Source organism: Polypterus senegalus, chromosome 9 (genome assembly GCF_016835505.1).
Source record: "Polypterus senegalus isolate Bchr_013 chromosome 9, ASM1683550v1, whole genome shotgun sequence".
Taxonomy (NCBI): Eukaryota; Metazoa; Chordata; class Cladistia; order Polypteriformes; family Polypteridae; genus Polypterus; species Polypterus senegalus.
In genome coordinates this window covers 116,095,425-116,120,833 of record NC_053162.1, presented here as the reverse complement: position 1 = coordinate 116,120,833, position 25,409 = coordinate 116,095,425, and the positions used below count along the sequence as shown (strand labels likewise).

At 38.7% G+C, this 25,409-nt stretch overlaps 1 protein-coding gene across 1 annotated transcript in view; it reads right to left on the bottom strand.

Moving 5' to 3' along the window:
* glg1a (golgi glycoprotein 1a) overlaps nucleotides 1-16,933 on the bottom strand; it is a 247,916-nt gene extending 230,983 nt beyond the window's left edge. Inside the window, exon 1 of the mRNA XM_039762406.1 lies at nucleotides 16,533-16,933. Coding sequence (XP_039618340.1) covers nucleotides 16,533-16,823 — 291 coding nt within the window. The 5' untranslated portion in view covers nucleotides 16,824-16,933. The remainder of the gene's footprint in view (nucleotides 1-16,532) is intronic.
* Nucleotides 16,934-25,409: the final 8,476 nt, after the last annotated feature.

Here is a 25,409-nt window from a genome sequence, read left to right as displayed (position 1 = left end):
TATATATATATATATATATATATATATATATATATATATATATATATATATATACTAATAAAAGGCAAAGCCCTCACTCACTCATCACTAATTCTCCAACTTCCTGTGTAGGTAGAAGGCTGAAATTTGGCAGGCTTATTCCTTACAGCTTACATACAAAAGTTGGGCAGGTTTCATTTCGAAATTCTACGCATAAGGGTCATAACTGGAAGCTATTTTTTCCCATATAATGTAATGGAGTCTTGAGTTGGAGATGGCGGGGGGAGTTTCGTGTGACATCATCACGCCTCCAACGTAAGTGCGTAGAGAAAAGGAAGAACTCCAGCGATGAGCACAAAACGCCATTTCACAATTGAGAAGGCAGAAAAACATTATGAAGCAAATGATGCATACAAGCATATTCATAAGTACAGCTACTGCGGAAACAAAGCACGGCGTGAACCGTAAGTTTATATTAAATTAAGTTCATAGACAGGCCGCCACTAGCGTTTGTAATTTAGTGCCTGCCCATATAAGGCCGTCCATCAGCGGCAATCCAATACAAACACTGCCGGTAAATATTCACGTGTGAAGGACTGTGCTTATGCAGAGGAAGATGAGATGGTCAGGGTGGTGTTTGGCACAAACTCATTGAAACTGCGAGAGAAACTTTCAAGTGCCGGGTCTTAGCTGACATTACACGAGATGGCACCAGTACAGCTGGGAACCTTCGATGCAAGAACACCAAGCGGCTCACGTGAACTGACGCAGTGCACAGACAAAAAGCAACAGTTCCAAAGAGTGCTGAACAAAAACCGAATTACACAATTGAGAAGGCAGCAAAAAAATATGAAGCGTCTTATACATACAATCATATTCATAAGTGCAGCTACTGCGGAAACAAAGCACACAGTGGAAAAAGTGAATGTCCTGCTAAAGGAAGACAGCGTAAAAAAAAAACCCGTGCATGCAGTTTGTCACATCACAGATAAAAAGGAAGACGAGCTGTTTATTGATGCAGTAAGGAACTAATCAATGAATGAAACCTCTTATCTTTACAACGATTGACAAACATGGAATGTAACTTGAACACATCCTACAAATACGAGCCTGATTGAAAAAAATAATGATAATTAAATCCTTGATGACAGCAACATTCAATAACACTCACAAAACAATTACTGTATATTGACAATCATGTTACGTTATTTTTAAAATGTTCCCTTTTCTTTTCATAACTTCTACTTCTCCACTGCGATACACGGGTATATATATATAAATGTATATATATACCCTGATCTACAATACATACTTTAGCATAGACAAGCAACACGCTGTGGCGCAATTGTAGAGTCTTCGCCTCTAACGCCGACATTCGATTCCCGAGAGGGGATGTAATGTATTCTGCTAGTGTATATATATATATATATATATATATATATATATATATATATATATATATATATATATATATATATATATATATATATATATATATATATATATATATATATATATATATATATATATATATATATATATATATATACACACTAATAAAAGGCAAAGCCCTCACTCACTCACTGACTCATCACTAATTCTCCAACTTCCCGTGTGGGTGGAAGGCTGAAATTTGGCAGGTTCATTCCTTACAGCCTCCTTACAAAAGTTGGGCAGGTTTTATATCGAAATTCTACGCGTAATGGTCATAACTGGAAGCAGTTTTTCTCCATTTACTGTAATGGGATGAGCTTCAACGCCGGGGGGGAGTTTCGTGTGACATCATCACGCCTCCCACGTAATCACGCAGTACATAGAAAACCAGGAAGACCTCAAAAAAGCGCTCAAGAAAACATGCATTATATAATTGAGAAGGCAGCGAAACAATAAGAAGCGAGCGAGTGACATATACAACTATATTCATGAGTTCTGCTACTTCGGAAACAAAGAACGATGTAAACCTACAATTTAAATTAAGTTCATAGACAGGCTGCCGCTGGCGTTTGTAATTTAGTGCCTGCCCATATAAGGCCGTCCGTCAGCGGCAATCCAATAGCAAACTGCCAAGGGGAAATATTCACGGGTGAAGGACTGTCTGTGCTTATGGAGAGGAAGACGAGATGGTCAGGGTGGTGTTTTGACACAAACTCAGCGAAACTGCGAGAGAAAGTTAAGTGCCAGGACTAAGGTAACATTAAATAAAGCTATGGACATAGCACAAGATGGCACCAGCACAGCTGGGAACCTTCGATGCAAGTACACAGAGTGGCTCACGTGAACTGACGCAGTGCACAGAAAAAAAGCAACAGTTCCAAAGAGCTGAACAAAACCGAATTACACAATTGAAAAGGCAGCAAAAAATATGAAGCGTCTGATAAGCATATTCATAAATGCAGCTACTGTGGAAACAAAGCACACGGTGGAAAAAGTCAATGTCCCGCTAAAGGAAGACAGTGTAAAAAAAACCCGTCCATGCAGTGTGTCAGGTCTCAAATAAAGAAGAAGACGAGCTGTTTATTGATGCAGTAAGAAACGAATCGATGAATGAAACCTGTCATCTTTACAACGATTGACAAACACGGAATGTAACTTGAACACAACACATCATACAAATATGAACCTGATTGAAAGAAATAATGATAATCAAATCCTTGATGACAGCAACACTCAGTAACACTCACAAAACAAATACTGTATATTGACAGTCATGTTACGTTATTTTTAGAATGTTCCCTTTTCTTTTTCTACCTTTTTTAACACACTACTTCTCCGCTGCGATATGCGGGTGTATATATATATATATATATATATATATATATATATATATATATATATATATATATATATATATCCCGCTCTACATACTCGAATAATGGATACTTTATTCGCCATCAATGATTGTTTTGGTAAAGCCATACTCAGTGTATTCATTAGATAAACGGTAAAAAAGTAAGAGCGAGGGGAGGATGACTCATTGAGGCATGCAGGCTGTAGTCTTGCGTCAACTCTATCTGAATTGCGCGATCACATTTGAAAAAATATATCTTTTCAAGTTCTATTTAGTCCATATGTGTCAAACTCAAGGGCAGCGGGCCACATCCGCCCGGCGTAATTATATCCGGCCCGCGACATCATTTTATATACTGTATTATTGTTATTAAAGCCCGGGTATATGAAGCGCTGGTAACACAAACTACAGATCCCATAATGCAGCGCTTCAGCTGCCTTGCCGAACACTTACTGCGTTAATCAAGTCTACCTTATGATGCGGCAAGTTACTGCGAAGCTAGAGTTATTGTGCACTGAGTTTGCACGGCACTTTGGTGACTTTGAAGAACAAAAAAAGTCTGTCTACAGGCGGCTCGAACCTTGTGCATGTTTGGTAGCACATATCTGTGTGAGAAGCTCTTCTCAGTGATAAAGACTAACAAAACAGCACACAGGAGTCGCCTCACTGATGAGCACCTGCAATCCATCCTGAGAATCTCCACAACACAGAACCTCACACCAAACAAGAACGAACTTGTGGCCAAAAAAAGATGCCAGGCGTCCAGCTCTAAAATGACATATGAGCAAAGACAACAGAATGATTTGATTTGTTATTGCACGTAAGAGCGGGAGTCAACCGTTTTAACAAACAGCGTATTGCACTGATACGAAATAGCTGCGTGTGTATATATATATATATATATATATATATATATATAACAACAACACTCATCACTCACAACAGTGACAAAACAATTACATTGACAATCAGGTTACGTTATTTTCAAAATGTTTCCTTTTCTTTTCATTGCTTCTTTAACACACTACTTATATATATATATATATATATATATATGGCAAAGCCCTCACTCACTCACTCACTCACCACTAATTCTCCAACTTCCCGTGTAGAAAGAAGGCTGAAATTTGGCAGGCTCATTCCTTACAGCTTACTTACAAAAGTTGGGCAGGTTTCATTTCGAAATTCTACCTAATGGTCATAACTGGAAGGTTTTTCTCCATTTACTGTAATGGAGATGAGCTGGAATGCGTGGGGGAGTTTCGTGTGACATCATCACGCCTCCCATGTAATCACGTGAACTGATTGTCACATAGAAAACCAGGAAGACCTCAAAAGCGCTTAAGAAAACATGCATTATATAATTGAGAAGGCAGCGAAACAATAAGAAGCGGCGAGTGACATATACAACCATATTCATGAGTTCTGCTACTTGAAACAAAGCACGATGTAAACCTACACTTTAAATTAAGTTCATAGACAGGCTGCCGCTGGCGTTTGTAATTTAGTGCCTGCCCATATAAGGCCGTCCGTCAGCAGCAATCCAATAGCAAACTGCCACGGGTAAATATTCACGGGTGAAGGACTGTGCTTATGCAGAGGAAGATGAGATGGTCAGGGTGGTGTTTGACACAAACTCAGCGAAACTGCGAGAGAAAGTTTTAAGTGCCAGGACTAAGGTAACATTAAATACAGCCATGGACATAGCAGGAGATGGCACCAGCACAGCTGGGAACCTTCGATGCATGTACACCGAGTGGCTCACGTGAACTGATGCAGTGCACAGATAAAAGGCAACAGTTCCAAAGAGCTGAACAAAACCAATTACACAATTGAAAAGGCAGCAAAAATATGAAGCGTCTCATACATACAAGCATATTCATAAATCCAACTACTGCGGAAACAAAGCACACGTTGGAAAAAGTCAATGTCCCGCTAAAGGAAGACAGTGTAAAAACAACCGTGCATGCAGTGTGTCAGGTCTCAGATAAAGAAGAAGACGAGCTGTTTATTGATGCAGTAAGAAACGAATCGATGAATGAAACCTGTCATCTTTACAACGATTGACAAACACGGAATGTAACTTGAACACAACACATCCTACAAATACGAACCTGATTGAAAGAAATAATGATAATCAAATCCTTGATGACAGCAACACTCAGTAACACTCACAAAACAAATACTGTATATTGACAGTCATGTTACGTTATTTTTAAAATGTTCCCTTTTCTTTTTCTAGCTTTTTTAACACACTACTTCTCCGCTGCGATACGCGGGTATATATATATATGTATATATATATCCCGATCTACATACTCGAATAATGGATACTTTATTCGCCATCAGTGATTGTTTTGGTAAAGCCATACTCAGTGTATTCATTAGATGAACGGTAAAAAAGTAAGGGCAAGGGGAGGATGACTTATTGAGGCATGCAGGCTGTAGTGCGCGTCAACTCTATCTGAATTGCGATCACATTTGAAAAAATATATCTTTTCAAGTTCTATTTAGTCCATATGTGTCAAACTCAAGGGCCGGGCCACATCCGCCCGGCGTAATTATATCCGCCCGAGATCATTTTATATACTGTATTATTGTTATTAAAGCCCGGGTATATGAAGCGCTGGTAACACAATAAACTACAGATCCCATAATGCAGCGCTTCAGCTGCCTTGCCGAACAGTTACCGTTAATCAAGTCTACCTTATGATGCTGCAAGTTATTGCGAAGCTAGCTCACACGATGCTGAAGAGAAAAGTTGATTCTGAAAATAGAGCCTTTAAAACCGATGGGAGGCTGAGTATATGTTTACTGAACCCGTGTGTCTCATTTGTGGAGCTAATGTGGCTGTAATTACAGAATTTAATCTAAGACGGCACTATAAAACAAAACATCAGGGTAACCTGAAAGACCTGAATGCAATGCAGAAGATACAGAAAGCAGAAGAATTAAATAAGAATCTGACACTTCAGCGGACGTTTTAACCGTGCACAATCACAAAGTGATTTCAATTGAGGCTGCTTTTATGGGAGACACAACCACTTGCCCCACTTTCCCTGTTACCAAGTAATGTTAAACCAAGTCGTCACTACGGTGTTCCCAAATCGCACTTTGCTGATAAACTGGCGCGCGCACTGAGTTTGCACGGCGCTTTGGTGACTTTGAAGAACAAAAAGTCCGTCTACATGCGGCTCGAACCTTGTGCATGTTTGGTAGCACATATCTGTGTGAGAAGCTCTTCTCAGTGATAAAGACTAACAAAACAGCACACAGGAGTCGCCTCACTGATGAGCACCTGCAATCCATCCTGAGAATCTCCACAACACAGAACCTCACACCAAACAGAAACGAACTTGTTGCCAAAAAGATGCCAGGCGTCCAGCTCTAAAATGACATATGAGCAAAGACAACTGAATGATTTGATTTGTTATTGCTGAAAGGAACACATTTTATTTATATTTCTAGGTTTTGTTATGCAGCATGTTCATATTTGAATTTGTATAATTTTGACAGGATATATTTTTATGGAGAGCAAAATCTTTTGGGATATTTAAAATCTAAGTTTATTTTTTATAAAATATAAAATTACATAAGAGTAAAGAAATTTGAATGTTTGTTCTTTTAATGTTTACTTTATTTCTAACTTGTATAATTTAGACAGGATATATTTTTATGGAGAGCAAAATATTATAAGTTGTTTAAGGTTTGAGTTGATTTATTCAGGAATAATATTCCTGTCTGTTTTTACCATTCCTACCAAAGATATTTCTGTTCGACTAAATAAAAATTCCTTCTATTTAAAATTTAAATTGAACTTGAACAAATACGATAGTTCATAATATCCACGCAGACTTGCACGTAAGAGCGGGTGTCATCCGTTTTAACAAACAGCGTATTGCACTGATACGAAATAGCTGTGTGTGTATATATGTAGATATGTATGTATATATATGTTTATATATGTGTGTATATATGACAACACTCATCACTCACAACAGTGACAAAACAATAACATTGACAATCATGTTACGTTATTTTTTTAAATTTTTCCTTTTCTTTTTCGTACCTTCTTTAACACACTACTTCTCCGCTGCGAAGCGCGGGTATTCTGCTAGAATACATATATACACATATACATATACACATACACATAGTAATCCCTCCTCGATCACGGGGGTTGCGTTCCAGACCCCCCCCAAACCCGCGATAGATGAAAATCGACGAAGTAGAAACCATATGTTTGTATGGTAATTTTTATATATTTTAAGCCCTTTTAAACTCTCCCACACTGTTAACATTATTACAGCCCTCTAGACATGAAATAACACACTTTAGTCAAAACTTTAAACTGTGCTCCATGACAAGACAGAGATGGCAGTTCTTTCTCACAATTAAACGAATGCAAACATATCTTCTCTTCAAAAGGAGCGCCGTCAGGAGCAGAGAATGTCAGAGAGAGAGCGAACAATTAAGCACCGCGCGGGAAGCATATCTTATATCATTGAGGAGTTTTAGTTAATATGTAATACATGCTCTGATTGGGTAGTTTCTAAGCCATTCGCCAATAGCATCCCTTGTATGAAATCAGCTGGGCAAACAAACTGAGGAAGCATGTACCATAAATTAAAAGACCCATTGTCCGCAGAAATCTGCGAATAAGCGAAAAATCCGTGATATATATTTAGATATGCTTACATTTATAATCCGCGATGGAGTGAAGCTGCGAAAGTCGAAGCGCGATATAGCCAGGGATTACTATATATATTTATTTATTTATTTTATAGTGAAGGACAGCCGGTTTCCATGCCTGGCAGGGACGCCCCTGCTGCTTATGTTCCGGGGGAGCCACCATGAGCAGTCCAGTACCTCCCCCGGGACGCTTGGTGGCAGCCTCCATGGCCGACGGTGATTCCCCAACCACCCGCAGGGTTCCATGGGAGATGGAGTCCTCCACAGCCTGGTTGGGGGCTCGGATGGCCGCTAGGGGGAGCTACATGGACTCAGCAGCCTGGCTGGACGAATCTTCAGCCCCACCCGGAGGTGCAATTAGGACCAGGTGGTCAAGCACCTGAGACACTTCTGGGTGGGTTATAAAAAGGGCCAGCCACCACCACTCGAGGAGCCAAAGTTGGGAGGAAGGAGACAAAGCTTGAGAAGGAGTGCTGGAAAAGGAAGAAAGGTGGTGTTGCTGTGTGTTGGACTGGTATTTTGTGGGACTGTGTATTGCCTGTGGGCCACGGGGAAGACGTGCGCCCACGGGTGAAGAAAAATAAAGTCTTTGTGTTTTTATACGTGCCTTCGTGTCCATCTGTGTCGGGTCAGACGCCTATATAGCACCTTTGTTACTATATATATATATATATATATATATATATATATATATATATATATATATAAAAAAGGCAGAGCCCTCACTGACTCATCACTAATTCTCCCACTTTCCAAATAGGTGGGAAGGTGAAATTTTGCATGCTCATTCCTTGTACTTACAAAAGTTAGGTATGTTCCATGTCCTACTGCAACACCCAAGGGGGGGGGGAGGGAAGAGAAAATAGGTGTACCCCCTAAACTGTAATAATACAACCACCAAAACTTTGTAACGGCATTTGGCTTCAGATCAAATCTCTGCAGAAGAACGTCATTGAGGCAACTGTCTTCACTGGGACCGGCTCAGGAGAGATTGAATTTATTCCTTGAATCCCTCTCATACCCTCTGACCTCCCATTCCAATTCAAAAGGCTCCAATTTTCAGTAAGGGTCTGCTTTGCTATGACAATAAATAAGACACAGGGCTAGACACTAAAAAACGTCGGCATTGACTTGACACAAGATTACTTCTCACATGGCCAACTGTACGTTGCATGCTCAAGAAAAAGTTCAGCAGACAGCTTGGTAATTTTACAGCCCGAGGGCAGAATTGCAAATGTCGTTTACAAAGAGATCCTTACATCCTAAAAATGTGCATTATTATATTATATATTATATATATTAAATATTATGTCTCACACAATCCATTAATTGATATTGACAATTGAACACTGTTTAAAAATGTAACTATACATGAAATTATGTTTAAATTATTTTAAATTATGATTTAAAATTCAAATTTCACATTTCTCCCTTCTCTTTTTCCAATTAAAAAAAAGTGTCAGGTGCTGCATTTTAATCAAGTTTGTTATCCAAAGTCTCAAAGACAAAATAAAAAGGTATAAACTGCTCAAAGTATGTTTTCTCGCTGTTTGGTTGCACAGGACAAATTCAAAGTCATTTTTTAGTTTATTACTTCACTTTTCTTTAACATAAATGCTAATAACCCAAACACCTTTCATTCACTGATAAAACAGGCTTCTACTTGCTGCTCTCTCTTCACACAGGAAGTTGCAGAAGGAAAAGGGGGAATAAAAAAAAGTCAGTGCCTCAAATACCATAATACATTGAGTAAAGGAGCACTGCAACTAAATAAAGATTACAAAAGCAGGGGCTGAAATTATCAGTTTTTGTGAGGGACTTTTTTTTACTAATCAGCAAATCGAGTCTTTTTATTTGTGAAAATCGATTTCAATCAGCGGCTGATCTATAGGAGCATCCATAATTGTTGGATTGGTAATTTTGTTTTAAGAACTGGTTCATAACTCTTTCAAAACTATTTTAACAAGAGCTGTCAAAAACAGCATTTTATTCATCATTTGGTATAGTTTTACTGTTCTGTGTCATTATTTTAAAACACATACAAATAAACGTCATCCAACTGAAGAACAAGACACTGCTCAAAAAAAATTAAGGGCACTTGATCATCACAGTCTAAAATCAACTCATTTAAGCTTCAGGGAAATCAATCTGTACAGGTAGAAAGTAATTGGGGATCAACTTATCCTGCTTTGGTGCAAATGAAAGTGACAACAGGTGCATTGGAGACGCAACAGCAAGACAACCCCAAAAAAGGGAATGGTTTTGTAGGTGGTGGACACAGACAACTACTCTTTCCTTATTCTTCCTGACTGATTCTTCTCTAGTTTTGCATTTTCCTAGTGTACTTTCCACAGCTGTTAGCATGAGGTGGTATCTGCAGCAAATACAGATTGCACAAGTAATCCAGATCCTCCAGGATAGCGCATGTGTTATTGCAAGAAGGTCTGCTGTGTCTACCAGTAGAATCTCAAGAGCATGAAGGAGATATTAGGAGATGTGCCATTACACAAGGAAAGCTCGGCAGGGCCATAGAAGGAAATGAACCCAACAGGACCGGTGTCTGCTCCTTTGTGTGAGGAAGAACAGGAGGAACACTTCCAGAGCCCTACAAAATTACCTCCAGCTAGCTACTGGTGTACATGTTTCTGAACAAATTGTCAAAAACAGACTCCATGACAGTGGGACGAGGGCTCAACATCCTCTAGTGGAACCTGAGCTCACAGCCTATCACCGTACAGCTAGACTAGCATTTCCCAGAGAATACCACAACTGCCAGCTACGCCTTTGGTGCCCAATTCTTTTCACAGATGAGAGTAGGTTCACACTGGGCATATGTGACAGACATGAAACGCCATGATCAACATTATGCAGCCTGCAACATCATCCAGCATGACCGGTTTGAAAGTTGGTCAGGGATGGTCTAAGGAGGCATGCACTTGGAAGGTCGTGCCAACCTCCACAGGCTAAGCAACAGTACCCTGACTGCAGTTAGGTACCGGCGTGAAATCCTTAGACCCACTGTTAGAACTTACGCTAGTGCAGTGGGCCCTGGGTTCCTCCTGATGCAGGACAATGCCCTGCCTTGTGTGGCAGAGTTTGTAGGCAGTTCCTGGAAGACAAAGGCATTGATGGCATTGATGCCATTGAATGGCCCACACATTCCCCAGACCTGAATCCAATTGAGAACCTCTGGGATGTTATGTATCAGTGCAACTGACGTTGCTAATTAGTGCTACAGACTCTCTAGGAGCTCACTGATGCCCTGATCCAGGTCTGGGAGAGATCCACCATGACACCATCCGCTATCTTATCAGGAGCATGCCCAGACATACTACCGAGTCACATTATGAGTTGCCGTGATGAAATTCACACAAGTTGGTTCACCCTATGATTTCAATTTTTGACTTTGATTTTAGGTGTGATGTGAATCCAGTCCTCAGTGGGTTGATGATTTTGATTTCCATTAACCACTGTTACATCATTTTGTTCTCAACAAAATACATGGTAAAGATTTTCCAGTTGAATATAATTTTGTTCATTGAGGATCAAAATTCCCTTAATTATTTTCACCAGTTTATTTTACTCATTAGTTGGTATACCTTTACTATTCTGTATACTTATTTTAAAAAACACATAAAAATAAATATCAAACTGAAGAACCAGATTTCCTCATTTTTGGAAAATGGGCAATGATTAAATGTTTTAGATATACTGTTGCCCTCAGTACTCTGTTCTGCGACTCCCTGATGGGAGAATGATTACAGTTGATGTAAATTATTTAAAAAAAAAATATCTATGTACTATAAACATGTAATGATCTGATTTCCACAGTGATAAATGAAATGTTTTGTCTTTCGTTAAATAAATCAGTCAAACAAAGAAGAGAGAGCCATGTTTACTGACGGGCAAACACAGATGCCAGCAAGACAAGCAATACATTGTAATAAGACGGGTGGCAGCTCAACATGGCCGGGACGCCCTGAGGAAGGGGAAGAGACAGCAGCTTTTGAACACTGCCTCCCCAAAAAACTAGTTGGCAGCTCCCCTGGGACAGAACGGTGCCCCAGATTCCCGCAGGGCATCCTGGGACTTGGGAGTGTATTTTCTCAGCCCTGTTGGGTACCGCCAGGAGGAGCTGTAACAGGACCAAAGGAGCCATGCCTCATTCATAGCCTGGAAGGACACATGAGTCATGAGGATGGGAGGTCTGATATAATTCCAAGCTGAAGAAAAAACTCAAGCCCTCCATCTAAAAAGTCCTAAAAAGACAAACTAGCTGGACTTCAAGACTACGGGGCATGAGCTTTCAGAAAAAAGTGAAGAAGCTGAGCCTTTGCATTTTAAGCAAAAGGAGTTAAAGAAGATAAATGATAGAAGTGTTCAGACTTATGAAGTTAATTAGTATAATACTTTTAAGCTGTTACTTTAAAATTAGTTTTTTTTTTAACTAGAATAAAGAGGATGCAGATGGAAGTTGTTTAATGATGAAATTTTTACTAACCCTAGAAGCCCGCCCAAAACAGAGAATCACAGAAGTAGTGTGATGAATGAAAGTATTGAAAACCAGGCTGAATATTAGTTTTTAAAGCATAATAGTTGGGTTATATTGGATTAACTGGCCTGTTTGCATCAAAAATGATTATATGTTCTTATATTATCATGTTTGGTATGATAATATATGATTATCATATTTTCCTTGGGTATAGTGTTCCCTGTAACTATACCCCTTTTACTTCTGATTACCTTTATGCATAGAAACAACAAGTGCAATTTCCAGTACCTAGAGATAAGAATATACTATAATTCACTACAGGCATCACTGTAGCTTTCTGATAGAAATAACACAAAAAATGCAATGAGCCGTCTGTGCATGCAACCGATTTTATAATTATTCTTGAAAAAGTGATTTTTTTGTAATAAAGACTCACAGTGTGATATTAATGTTGCAACACCTATACAGTTAAATTTACTTAATTTATTGAGCTTGCCAATGTTTTATTGGTGTAAAAGCATAAAGTAAGGAAAGGAAACAGTCACAGACAATGCACTACTCACACTTTCCTACTGGATACAGACACAGCTTTCCATACCAGATTAGTCAAGTCCCAGGTTAACAACGACCACCACCAGTACTGTTAGCCAAAAAGGTGCTAGCGGAAACTGGGCTGCTGATGGCCAAAGAAGGAGAGAAGAGGGGGAGATTTGTCCAGAAGAAAAAAAGGAGAGGAGAAAGGTAAAGAAAGTGGAACTGAGGGTAGGAACTTTGAATGCTGTCAGTATGACTGGTAAGGGGAGTTAACCAATATAATGGAGAGAAGGAAGGTTGATATATTGTGAGTGTAAGAGAATAAATGGAAGGAGAGTAAGGCCAGATTGATTGGATTGTTCTATCATAGTGTGGATCGGAAGAGAAATGGGTTAGGGGTTATTCTGAAGGAACAGTATGTGAAGAGTATTTTGGAAGTGAAAGAGTGTTAGACAGAGTAATGATTATGAAGCTTGAAATTGGAGGTGTGATGAATGATGGCAATGCATATCCCCCGCAAGCCGAGTGTGCTATGGATGAGAAGGAAGATTTCTGGAGTGAGTTGGATGAAGTGATGGACAGTGTACCCAAGGGACAGAAAGTGGTGATTGGAGCGGATTTCAATGGGCAAGTTGGTGAAGGGAACATTGGAGACGAGGAGGTGTTGGTTAGGTATGGTGTCAAGGAGAGAAATGAACAAGTTCGGATGATAATGGATTTTATTTCACATAGAGTGACATAAAAGTGGAGGAAGATGCAATCAAGTAGATTATATCCTATGCAGAAAAGTCAATCTGAAGGAGATTTAAGACTGCAAAGTGGTGGCAGGGGAAAGTGTAGTTAGACAGCATAGGAAGGAGATCTACGAGAGTGAGGGCAGAGCCAAGGATCAAATGATGGAAGTTGAAAAAGGAAGACTGCAAGGTTGAGTTTAGTGAAGAGGTAAGACAGGCACTGGGTGGCAACGAAGAGTTACCAGACAGCTGAGCAATTACAGCAGAAGTGTGACAGCAAGAAAGGTGCTTGGCGCGACATGTGGACAGAGGAAGGAGGAAAACGAAACCTGGTGGTGGAATGGGGAAATACAGGAGAGTATACAGAGGAAGAGGATGGCAAAGAATTAGGATAGTGAGAGAGATGCAGAAAGTAGAAAAGAGTACAAGAAGATAAGGTGCAAGGTGAAGAGTGAGGTGGCAAAGGCTGAAAAAAGGTGTATGATAACACTAAGGAGGGAGAAAAGGACCTGTACCGATTGGCTAAGCAGAGGGACCGATCTGGGAAAGATGTGCAACAGGTTAGGGTCATAAAGCGTAAAGATAGGAAACATACTCACAAGCGAGAAGGATGTGTTGAGAATATAGAAAGAGTACTTCGAGAGGCTGATGAGAGAGAGAGAAGCTTGGATGATGTGGAGATAGTGAATCAGGAAGTGCAATGGATTAGCAAGGAGGAGGTAAGGACAGTTATGAAGAGGATGAAAAATGGAAAGACCGTTGGTCCAGATGACATACCTGTGGAAGCATGGAGGTGTTTAGGAGAGATGGCAGTGGAGTTTTTCACTAGATTGTTTAATGGAATCTTGGAAAGTGAGAGGATGCCTGAGGAGTGGAGAAGAAGTGTACTGGTACTGATTTTTAAGAATTGGGGGGGTGGGGATGTGTACAGCTGTAGTAGCTACAAGGGGATAAAATTGATGAGGTGGTGAATAATGAGCAGCAGTATGGTTCATGCCAAGAAAGAGCACCACAGATGCAATGTTTGCTCTGAGGGTGTTGATGAAGAAGTATAGAGAATGCCAGTAGGAGTTGCACTGCATCTTTGTGGACCTGGAGAAAGTATATGACAGGGTGCCTCAAGAGGAATTGTGGTATTGTATGAGCAAGTTGGTAGTGTCAGAGAAGTACGTAAGAGTTGTACAGGATATGTATGAGGGAAGTGTGACAGTGGGGAGGATTGCGGTAGGAGTGATGGATGGATTCAACGTGGAGGTGGGATTACATCAGGGATTGGCTCTAAATTCTTTCTTATTTGCAATGGTGATGGACAGGTTGCCAGACAAGATTAGACAGGAGTCCTGGTGGACTATGAAGTTTGCTGATGACATTGTGATCTGTAGCAAGAGTAGGGAGCAAGCTGAAGAAACCGTGGAGAGGTGGATATGTGCTCTTTAGGAGAGAGGAATGAAGGTCTGTAGGAACAAGACAGAATGTGTGTGTGTGAATGAGAAGAAGGTCAGTGGAATGGTGAGGATGCAGGGAGTAGAGTTGGCAAAGGTGGATGAGTTTAAATACTTGGGATCAACAGTACAGAGTAATGTGGATTGTGGAAGAGAGGCGAGAAAGAGAGTGCATGCAGGGTGGAATGGGTGGAGAAGAGTATCAGGATTAATTTATGACAGACCGTTATCAGCAAGAGAGAAAGGAAAAATCTATAGGACGGTAACGAGACCAGCTTTGTTATATGAGTTGCAGACAGTGGCACTGAGCAGAAAGCAAGAGACACATGCTAAGATTTGCACTGGGTGTGATGAAGATGGTCAGAATTAAAAATTAGTACATTAGAGGGTTGGCTCTGGTTGGACTGTTGGGAGACAAAGACAGAGAGGCCAGATTGTTTTGGTTTGGACACGTGCAGAGGAGAGATTCATTGGGAAAAGGATGTTAAAGACAGAGCGGCCAGGCAAGAGGAAAGCTTAAGAGAAGATTTATGGATGTGGGAAGAGAGGACATGCAGGTGATGGGTGTGACAGAGCAAGATGCAGAAGACAGGAAGATAATAGATGGTAAAAGATGATGGCTGATTCCGTATGGGGTTTCCACAGCACAAAAGAAAATTTTAATATTCAAAACACTTATTTCAACTACTAAAGAAACAATAGAATGTACTGCATGAGAATTAAATGTATTCAAAGGGAGGAAGAAAATAGTTTTTTTCTCATGAGCTTCAATTAGACATTAATGTCTTACAAAATAAACTTAAAAGTAAAGTAAACAATGCCTTCCACAAAAAACTGCCAAACGGAGTATAATTATCATCAATGATGATGGACAAGAGTTTTTGCTGCAACAATGAAAATGCCCATTCATTTAATGATTAGATTTTTGTATTGCCAAACATTCTGTTGTATTTCACTCCACAAAATGGTATATACATTTTAATAAACTTATGATTGCTACTCAGATTTTGCTTATTAAAAAATAATGCATTGTTCCACGACTATGGGTTAGGTGGAATTAAAAAAAAAAAAAAAACGGTCAGAAAATTAATGGACGGTCTACTTAAAATTGACCAAAAAGTATCAGAAAACTTGCTTCGTACTCTAAAAACTATGCCCAATACATAAATATTTAATCGGATTAAGGACATATTCAAGGTTTTATTTAAGTAAGCAACTCTACTATATTTTGCTAAGGTGTCCAAGAATATTAGTGGCTGGTTATTCATGTGAAGGAAATAAGATTTGCTAACATCTTCACCAAAGCAAAAGAGGTGTTTGAGATTTCTTTCTCTGTCAGAACTTGATACGTTAAACAACGTGACGAGGCGCTTTAATTTTTCCTTTCTCCTCAACAAATTCTGAACACAGATAGTACATCTCGAGGAAAAGACCAAATTCCACACTCTCCAGCAACGTCACTACAACAAGGAAGTAAGGATGTCATGAGATACGCGTGTCTTCAGCAAATCAGACCGTTTTTGTAAAGTATTCGAATATAACTTCAATTTTTTTTGTCCCATCCATCCTTCAAGAACATTCCGTCTCACTGCCATAATCACAAACACTTCTATAAACAGGTAAAAGAAAAAGATTCAGACTAGAGCTATACGATATTAACTTTGGCTTCTCTTTCCCCTGTAACAGCTCGTCTGTCACCAGTATTCTCCGTTATTTAGCAAATTCAGTGGGGCAGACGAGCTTGCAAGTCCATCAGGCATCCGCCTATCCATAACTGTACAGACGCCTCACTCATTCACTTCTCGATTCTACCCCTGTTCGCCAGTGGTCACCGGCCCACCCTGCCCATACATGAGTAATTGTGAACTCACGTCCTTCCGATCTTGAAGACACTCGAGCACGGCAAGGTTGTTGCCCCAGGTATGTTTGGGACACAAACGGGTCAGGTCTTCACGACAGGCCTCCTCATCGGCCAGCTTCCAGGCGTTAGTCCGGCGAGTCTGGGTGACCGGGCCCACGACAGCCTGTTCGGAGTTGGCAGCATTTGGTTTAAAGTTCGCACTGTTGAGAGCATTGGCAAGGCTTTCTTTCACTTCACACACGGCAACTAAAACCACCATCCATAGCAGTGAAAGCAATTGAACACGTCTGCACCCCGCCATCTTCGAGGAAACAGCTCCAGCTACTCACCACTCTTGGTAGTGACGCTGATTACGTATGCACCACGGTTAGCACTATACAGCTGCAGCGGCTCTTCAGTCGCACAGCCCCCTTTACCAAGATGGCGGAAAGTCTGCCAGGCGCGCTCAGCGCGTCACCGAATTTGTAGGCAGTTGCATAGACAGGCAGGCAGTCAATCCGCACGCAAGTCTGCGCTCGTCATCTTTTTCCGGATTATATCAGGTTTTAAGATCTTCCGGGTCCTGTGACTGCGGCTTAGTTCAAAACGTTTTCATTACTAAAAGCAGACGTTGTGCTCTTAAATATTTAAGTTGTATGTGACGGTTCCCAATTTATTTGTTCACTAAATAAAAACTGCCAAATAATAAACCTTCTACGCAAACTTTCACTGTAACAATTTTACTATCTTGCTCCATTTCACAAAATAAGTGTTGCAGTAAATTGGGTTCAAAATATACTACACATAGTAAATAACTCGACTTAGTTCAATTTCTATGCATTCTTTTTAACCTGTACTTTCCTAATTTAACAAACAATATCCTCTGGCATAAAAGCCATGTTTAGTTTCCCCAGAGGCCAATCCAATATTAGCCTAAGACATTGCTCTTTGTTATATTACTTTCTCATATTTTTTATCACCTCAAATCCTTCATCTTTTCTTTAATGAGCCCCTTTAACCTTTGATGAGCCCAAGATTATGTCTGCATTGGTCTCTGTTTCACTAACTGCAATTTTTCCCAAGGATTATTCTATTCCATTACTCTTCAGCTCAGTTCCGATTGGAAGCTTCACAAATTATCAAGTAAAAATATGTTAGTACTGCAGATGTACAAGTTCATCCTTGCAAAAAATAAAATACATTTAAACATACTGTCCATCCATCCATCATCCAACCCGCTATATCCTAATTACAGGGTCACGGGGGTCTGCTGGAGCCAATCCCAGCCAACACAGGGTGCAAGGCAGGAAACAAACCCCAAGCTGAGTGCCAGCCCACCGCAGGTTGCACACATACACACCCATACACCAAGCACACACTAGGGACAATTTAGAATCGCCAATGCACCTAACCTGCATGTCTATATTTCTACCAATGAATCTACAGTATTTTAAAATGTCACAATATTTTTCAAGGATAAATATATCATATTGCACTATACTGAAATGTATTGTAAAGCACGTTCAATACTTCTGTTTTTTGTATCTTAAAACATATTTTCCAAAATATTAAAATATACTTCTCAATATATTTTTAAATTGTTGGAATAATATAATGTAAAATATATTATATATTGTATTGGTTATAAAGCCTTGGACTTCAATACCTGAGGTCGTGTAACCATGAGCAAGTCACTTGACCTGTCTGTGCTGCAATTGGAAAACCAAAAGAAATGTAACCAATTGTATCTTAAATGTTGTATAAAGGTTTCGGACAAATAATAAAATGTGATGTTTTTAAAAAGTGCTGTTATCACCTGGTTATACCCAGAGACTAGGTAAAAAATAGCACGAACAAAGTTTGTGCGTAAACAGATAATTAGACATATGTTGTTGATGCCACAATTCTTTCAATTTGTTTTGCTTTATTTTTGTAAATTTGCTTTTCACATTAATGTGAAACAAGGATAATACTTTCAAACAAGCATTAGAAATGCAGTTAGGGAAACTACTTTTACTTTCATGCTTGAAGTGTAAAAATGACTGCTTTTATACTTTTACTTAAGTAAATTGTACTGACTGGTACTTCAGCTTTTACTGGAGCATTTTTCCAGTGGGTATTTGTACTTCCACTTAAGTAAAGAATTTTCAGACTTTTGCCACCTCTTTATTTTGTGGCGAAAACTCTATGTTCCTGTGCTTCCTGTTTTCAGAAAATATTTTTTATTTTTCATTTATTCAGGAATATGACAAAATACACAACATAATTTATCTGTTGTGTACAATGTATGCAAAAAGTGTATTAAACTGAAAAAATCTGTAAAATGCTAAGAACTGGCATTTACAGGGGATGAAAATTCCCAACTTTATATTCTCAGGAAATAAATTAATTTCTTTTTTTAGTACTTGTTTCATTGGATAAAATGCTCTGCTTTAAGGTGTGACATCTTATTGCAAAAAATACATTCACAACTGAACATTAAACGAAGGTCCTATAAATTTAAGTATTTGGACAGTGACACAATTTTCATAATTTTGGCTCTGTACGCCACCACAATGGATTTGAAATACAGCAATCATTATGTTATTGAACTATAGACTTTCAGTTTAATTCAAGGGGTTTAACAAAAATGTTATATTATCTGTTTAGAAACGACAGACATTTTTATACATACATACCTAATCATAAATATAATTATCATTTTTAAAATTTCGTTGAAAATCCTTCTAAGTCAATGACTGCCTGAAGTCTGGTATCCAAGATCATCTCCAAATGCTGGGTTTCCACACTGCTGATACTTTACCAAAACTTTAATGAAGCTGTCACCTGTTGCTGCTTGTTCGTTGAACTTTCTGCCATTTGTTTTGTCTTTAGCAAGTTAAATGTCTTTACTTTCATGAAGTCTTCTCTTGATTGTAGACTTTGGCAATAACAGGTCTACATCCCAGAGAGAGTTTTGGTTTGGCTAAATGTTGTGAAGTGGTTCTTTATTACCAGAGAGAATTCTGCAATCATCCAGCACAATTGTCTTCTGTGGTTTTCCAGGCCTTCTAGTTAGTGCTGAGTTCATCAGTGTGTTCCTTCTTTTTAAGTATATACCAAATGGTTAATTTGATCATTCACTGTGTTTCTAATTATGGACTGTTTTTACTTGAATGGGCAGCTCTTTGGAAATTATATATTGAGAGTTCACAGTGACAGCTTCCAAATGTAAATTCCACACTTGGAATCAATTCCAGAACTTTTACCTACTTAATAGTTAATAAATAATGAGTGAACTGCTCCCAGTTGACTATGTAATAGCTTGTCAATCAATTGTCCATATACCTTTGAGCCCCTGGAAATGGTGGAACTATGCAAAAAAATGGTGTCATACCTAAATGGATCGTACTATATTTCTGGTAAATTCCTTAACTTAAAGCTTACAATATACACTTCAATCACATAATAACATAATGATTGCTTTATTTCAAATTAATTGTGGTGCCAAAATTATAAAAACTGTCCAAATGCTTATAGACCTCACTGTATATTTGGTTTCAGGAAAATATCCATCCATCCATTTTCTAACCCGCTGAATCCAAATACAGAGTCACGGGGGTCTGCTGGAGCCAATCCCAGCCAACACAGGAACCAATCCTGGGCAGGGTGCCAACCCACCGCAGGACACACACAAACACACCCACACACCAAGGCCAATTTAGAATCGCCAATCCACCTAACCTGCATGTCTTTGGATTGTGGGAGGAAACCGAGCGCCCGGAGGAAACCCACGCAGACACGGGGAGAACATGCAAACTCCACGCAGGGAGGACCCGGGAAGCGAACCCAGGTCTCCTAACTGCGAGGCAGCAGCGCTACCACTGCGCCACAGTGCCACCCTCAGGAAAATATGCTAATTTTAAATTATTGCTTTTGTCAATGAAAAATTGCAAAATGTGTGGCAGATGTAGCCCCCATTTGGATAGAGCTGGTATGCATTTTATTTAAATGGGAGGACACACATTATGGTAAAACTTCCCAAATATTAAACTCAACTCTTAAATAAATGGCCTCAGCCAGTACATTTGACAATTACATGGAGAAAGTGACAGGTCATCATAGAGCACACTCATAAACATGCATATACTTTTCCAGTTTAGCGTCATTCATGATAAATAATTGTGTTATATTTATTTATTTATTTTACAAGACAAGTGGAAAGCCTTGCTTAATTGATGACATTATAATAACATGTGGTATAAAACTGTGCGTTACTCAGGATCAAGCTGGAGACTATTTTATATATAATTTCTCTACAAGATATATCATTTTAGTCTAGGCTACTCCCCACTGTGAGTGTTTGTTCATGTACTGAAAAATTTCCAACATTAAGATTCATGGTCATCAAGCATCCAGTAAGATGTACCTTTTTTCCAACTCCAAGAGTTTCACATTAGTTACTTGCAACTGCAAAATGTATGTCACTGTGAGTCAGAGGGCCAAAATGAAACAAAACACTGGAAGCTAACATCTTACAACAGAAGACAGTCATTATGGGCAAACTACAAAAACAATCCATCACTGTTCTGCAGAGACAACCCCATGGTAAATGACTACATGCAATGTCATGGGATCAAATTTAACAAGAGTTCTAACAAAATTCACTTTATTTTCTTTGGTGAAAAAATATATCTGTTCAAGCTGTTGGACAAGTCTGACTTAAGTCTGACTGAAGGTTAAGTAAGCTGACCATGCCAATACAAGAAGAATTACTAATTTCCTTCACAGCCAATGTCCTTGACACAATAATAATTGGTTTTCTTCACTATACTAGAGGTGTGATTTCTAACATAAAAGTTGTTGTGTGAACTTGTAAATTTTAAAATCCACAGACTGCACTTCAGATTTAATTTGTAATGCTTGAAATAACCTTTTCTGTCTAAAAAAAGATTTGTTAAAGTATAAATAGAGATGCACAAATAGCATTTTCTATTTTGAAAAATGTTTGTGCTGTTCATTATCATTGGTAGGATAGCATAATGGCATACAATTAAGTCATGCTGTTTTATAGGTCCAGAGCTCTGAGTTTCAGGTAAAGCATTTTTCTCCCTTACTAACATTTCTCAATGATCCTACCAAAAACGAACATTGCCACAAAAGTGGCCTTGGATAAAGTGGAAGCCTGTCCAGTGTTGTCAGACTAAACACTGGCTCACTATGACTCTGAATTGGATAAAGACTACAGAAACTGTATTGATGCATTTTTTATTTGTTCCATTCTAACCTCCACCTCTCCAGCTGCTCATTTTTAGAATTGTACCTGTTACCCTTTTTGTTCAAGTGATCTTGTGTCTCTTTCCATCAGTTAATTTTTTGGCCTTTCATAGGACTGTCCATAGATAGAAATTGGTATTTAGTTTGAAGCTCATGTCTGAAGTTAAGTTTAAATGCCATGAGTACATAATAAAATGAGTCTCACGTGGATATCTCCTCCCAACATTAAAACAATAGCAACAGACACACACATATAAATTGTATATTTGTTCTTCTGTTCATACCTGCATGCATAATTTGTTCTCAATCAAATCATAAGAAATTTCCTCTGATTTTTTTTCTAATTTTAGACTAACTCTCAGATAATTCTAAAATTCCTGTATCATGTTCTGGTCAGAATGTAGACTTTTTATTTAGTTAAAAGCATTGAAGAGACTAGAACTTGGATGTCTGTCCTGGACAGGCAGAGAACAAAGAAAGCTATTCTGTTTTGGAATATTGTGTGGTTACATAATAAAGTGGATAAGTCCTTTCGTAACATAAAGAGGAAAGGCGATTAACTAGTAGGTTGTGGAAGAAATGCATGATAGATCAAGGACATAACTTAAAGAAGGAACTGTGGTGAAAGTTTAACCATAATGGAAAAAACATGAAAAAAGAAGAGCCACCCATAATACAACCAAAGCAGCAGAAAAAGCTTCTTGATGACGATGGCTTAAGAGAGGAGAATGATGAGAGGTAAAGTAGCTAACTGGCAATTTGAACATAAGATGGGCATTGATCAGCTCCAACTGGGTCTCTTGGAGGAGGTTATAAGATGATGAAAGATCTAAAACACCAAATGACTCCAGGAACATCACTCAGGATGTGTCAAGAGGTGTATCAGCAGATATGTTATTAATATTGCTGATTCATCAGTGATGTCCAGAAAAGACTGGTTGACAACCACAAAAAGGGTGGTGACAACTGGAGAGGCAGTGACAGCAAACAAAAATGCCAACAGCAGCAGAAAACAGCCTACAACTCAACATGCATTCTCTGTGAGGAGGAGTCCAAGCAATCTACAGAGAACCCAAATGAAATGTAACCCCAGGGGTGACTTGGGGGAATTGAGCATTCCATCAGGACAGATCCACTAGGAGTTAATGTCAAAGGACAAACAGCGATGAGTGAAAGATGCCCATGAAGGAATATTTGCATGATCGAGACCTCAAGATCTGCCAAGCTGAGATGAAGCGTATGGAGGGAAACAGGTGTAATACAATGCACATATATTCGTCCTGGTGAGATGCCAGGGGGGCTATGGCTGGAGTGCCCCAGAGTGCCCAAAACAATAATCTTGAGTATTGCATGCAGTTTTGTCCAAAACTAAGACTGAGAGGAGGTTGATCATGTTGCCAGGATCCATCCTTACATCATTGTGGAGCCAGTTTGATTAGAACAGATCTAATCTTGGACGTGACAGTGTGTGGAAATGTCGATGTAAAGGTTCAATTCTTGACTGCGATTACAAGGTGTCTCATGGCAGAAAGGTTTTGAGAAGTGGAAAGAAGAAGAGCCAAACAACCTCACAGCACAAACCAAAAGCGAAAAATAGATAAACAACATCAGAAAGGAACTAAAGTCTCTAAAGCACCAGTCAAAACTGGAATAAATGTCTGGTACCATCATCAGCTACTGTGCAGCTAGGTATTTGCTAGTCAGTGCAAGGCCAGGAAACAACTGAAAAAAATATTTTTTTTCAAACATACCTGTTCTTTCAGCACCAATACTACATGCTTCTTTGAAACAGGAAGGCTATGTTGTTGGCTTCTTTGAAACAAAACAGAAGGGATACATGTGGTCTTCCTTACCAGTTTTCACAAAATTAGTGTGTTCTTCCTTAGTGTTTGGTGAAAATCTAGATGCTCTTTAATATTTTGTGAATAATGCATTCCTAATATTGATCTCCTTTATTCTTTTTTTCTATTGAATGTGGCTACCTTTAAGTGAGCACATGGCACTGGACTTCTCATAACTCTTCAATGGCATGTTCTTCATGGCCTCAAATGGGACAAGTTTGAACCTGAAGTGCAAATATGCAATTAAAAAAACAATAACAAAAGGCGATCCTCATTTTAATATGGGTGTGTTAACTCTGAATTGGAAACTTCAAGTCGGACATGTGCATACATGCACAAAGGTATAGAGAACACTGGAGGGCCAATTGGTCCAGCCCCTCAGTAGAAAACAAGTTTGTAGCACTGGCCAGGAAGACAACTTCACATAGTATAAAAAGAAGTAAAAAAAAATATATTGAGCAAATGATGAAAAATAGGAAAAAAATGTTTAAGACCACAAAGTTGAGGTATGTTATAACATTTTTATAATAAGATAAAATACTGATGGAAGTGTATTATTTTGCACATCTAGAAGGGTTATGCTCCTTTGGCATCTAATACTGAAACACCACTGAATGGAAGCATGCGCAGATGTTACCAGAAAAATCAGATATATGAGTAAAATATGATAAATTATGATTTCCTCTTCTTTTCAAGGATTGTCGATTTGTTCATCTTGTTCTGGATATAATTATTTTCAGCACTTTTTAACAATCATTGACATGATTTCAAAAAAATACATCACACATATTTTCTAGCAATGGCACATAAAGAGTCTTGAGGTACTTTAGTAAACTGTTGACCAAGTAAGCAGACATTGTTCACTCTTAAAGGATACTTCAGTATTTTTATATTTATGGTTATTTATTCACAATTATGGTGCACTGTTATTTGCCCTAGACTCTTACTTAGTTAAGTAAAGGTACAATATATTTAATAATCGTATTAAAATAAACATCCCAAGTAGCTTACAAAAGTCCAAATGTGAAACAAAAAGCTTGGTACAAAATTATAAACTAAATTAAATATTAATCACCATTTTTCTGCCCAATGGCATTTATTTCCATGATTTCAAGTGTTAGTTGAATCACAGTAATAATGTAAATTGTACAACTGGTAGGAATCATAGTTTCAGATTTAAAATTAGTATTTCTGTTTTGCGCCCTCCCTCAGCATAATCTATCATTTATGGGGGAGGAGTGAAAGCTTTAGATTCCTGAAAAAAATTGATCTCTGATTTTCAACGGATCTCAATGTTTAAGGGTCCTCTGTTACTGAAAACATTGGTACCTTGATCATGGCTGTGTGTCTGTGTGTGTCATAGTTTCTTGAGGACAGTCTAGATCTAAAATGGCTGGACAGAAAAATACCAAAAATGAAACTGAAGCCTGTTATGAGATGACAATGTGCTGATTAGTTCTTGAATCAAATTATGCAAGTGAAAGAGGCACTCCAGAGGAACCCTCAAATACTATAATTCCTATAGCATGAGAATTATTAATTTTTCTGATCAATTGCTATTGTAATGACCTATTTTATGATCAGAAAGATCAGCTTCAGAGTGGTAAATAATTACTGAAATGTTATAGAATAGTTTGGGTAACTTGGTTCCTAGGGCGCAAAGCCTACTGATGCGCATGTCTGAATTTTTTTCCATCACTCAGAGAGCATATTTAAAAATACCAAAGTAGTATACAGAAATTTCAGAATTATAAGACAAACAGTTATTGAACCAGAAGGATTAGATTAGTGAATTTCTACTGAAATTGTAC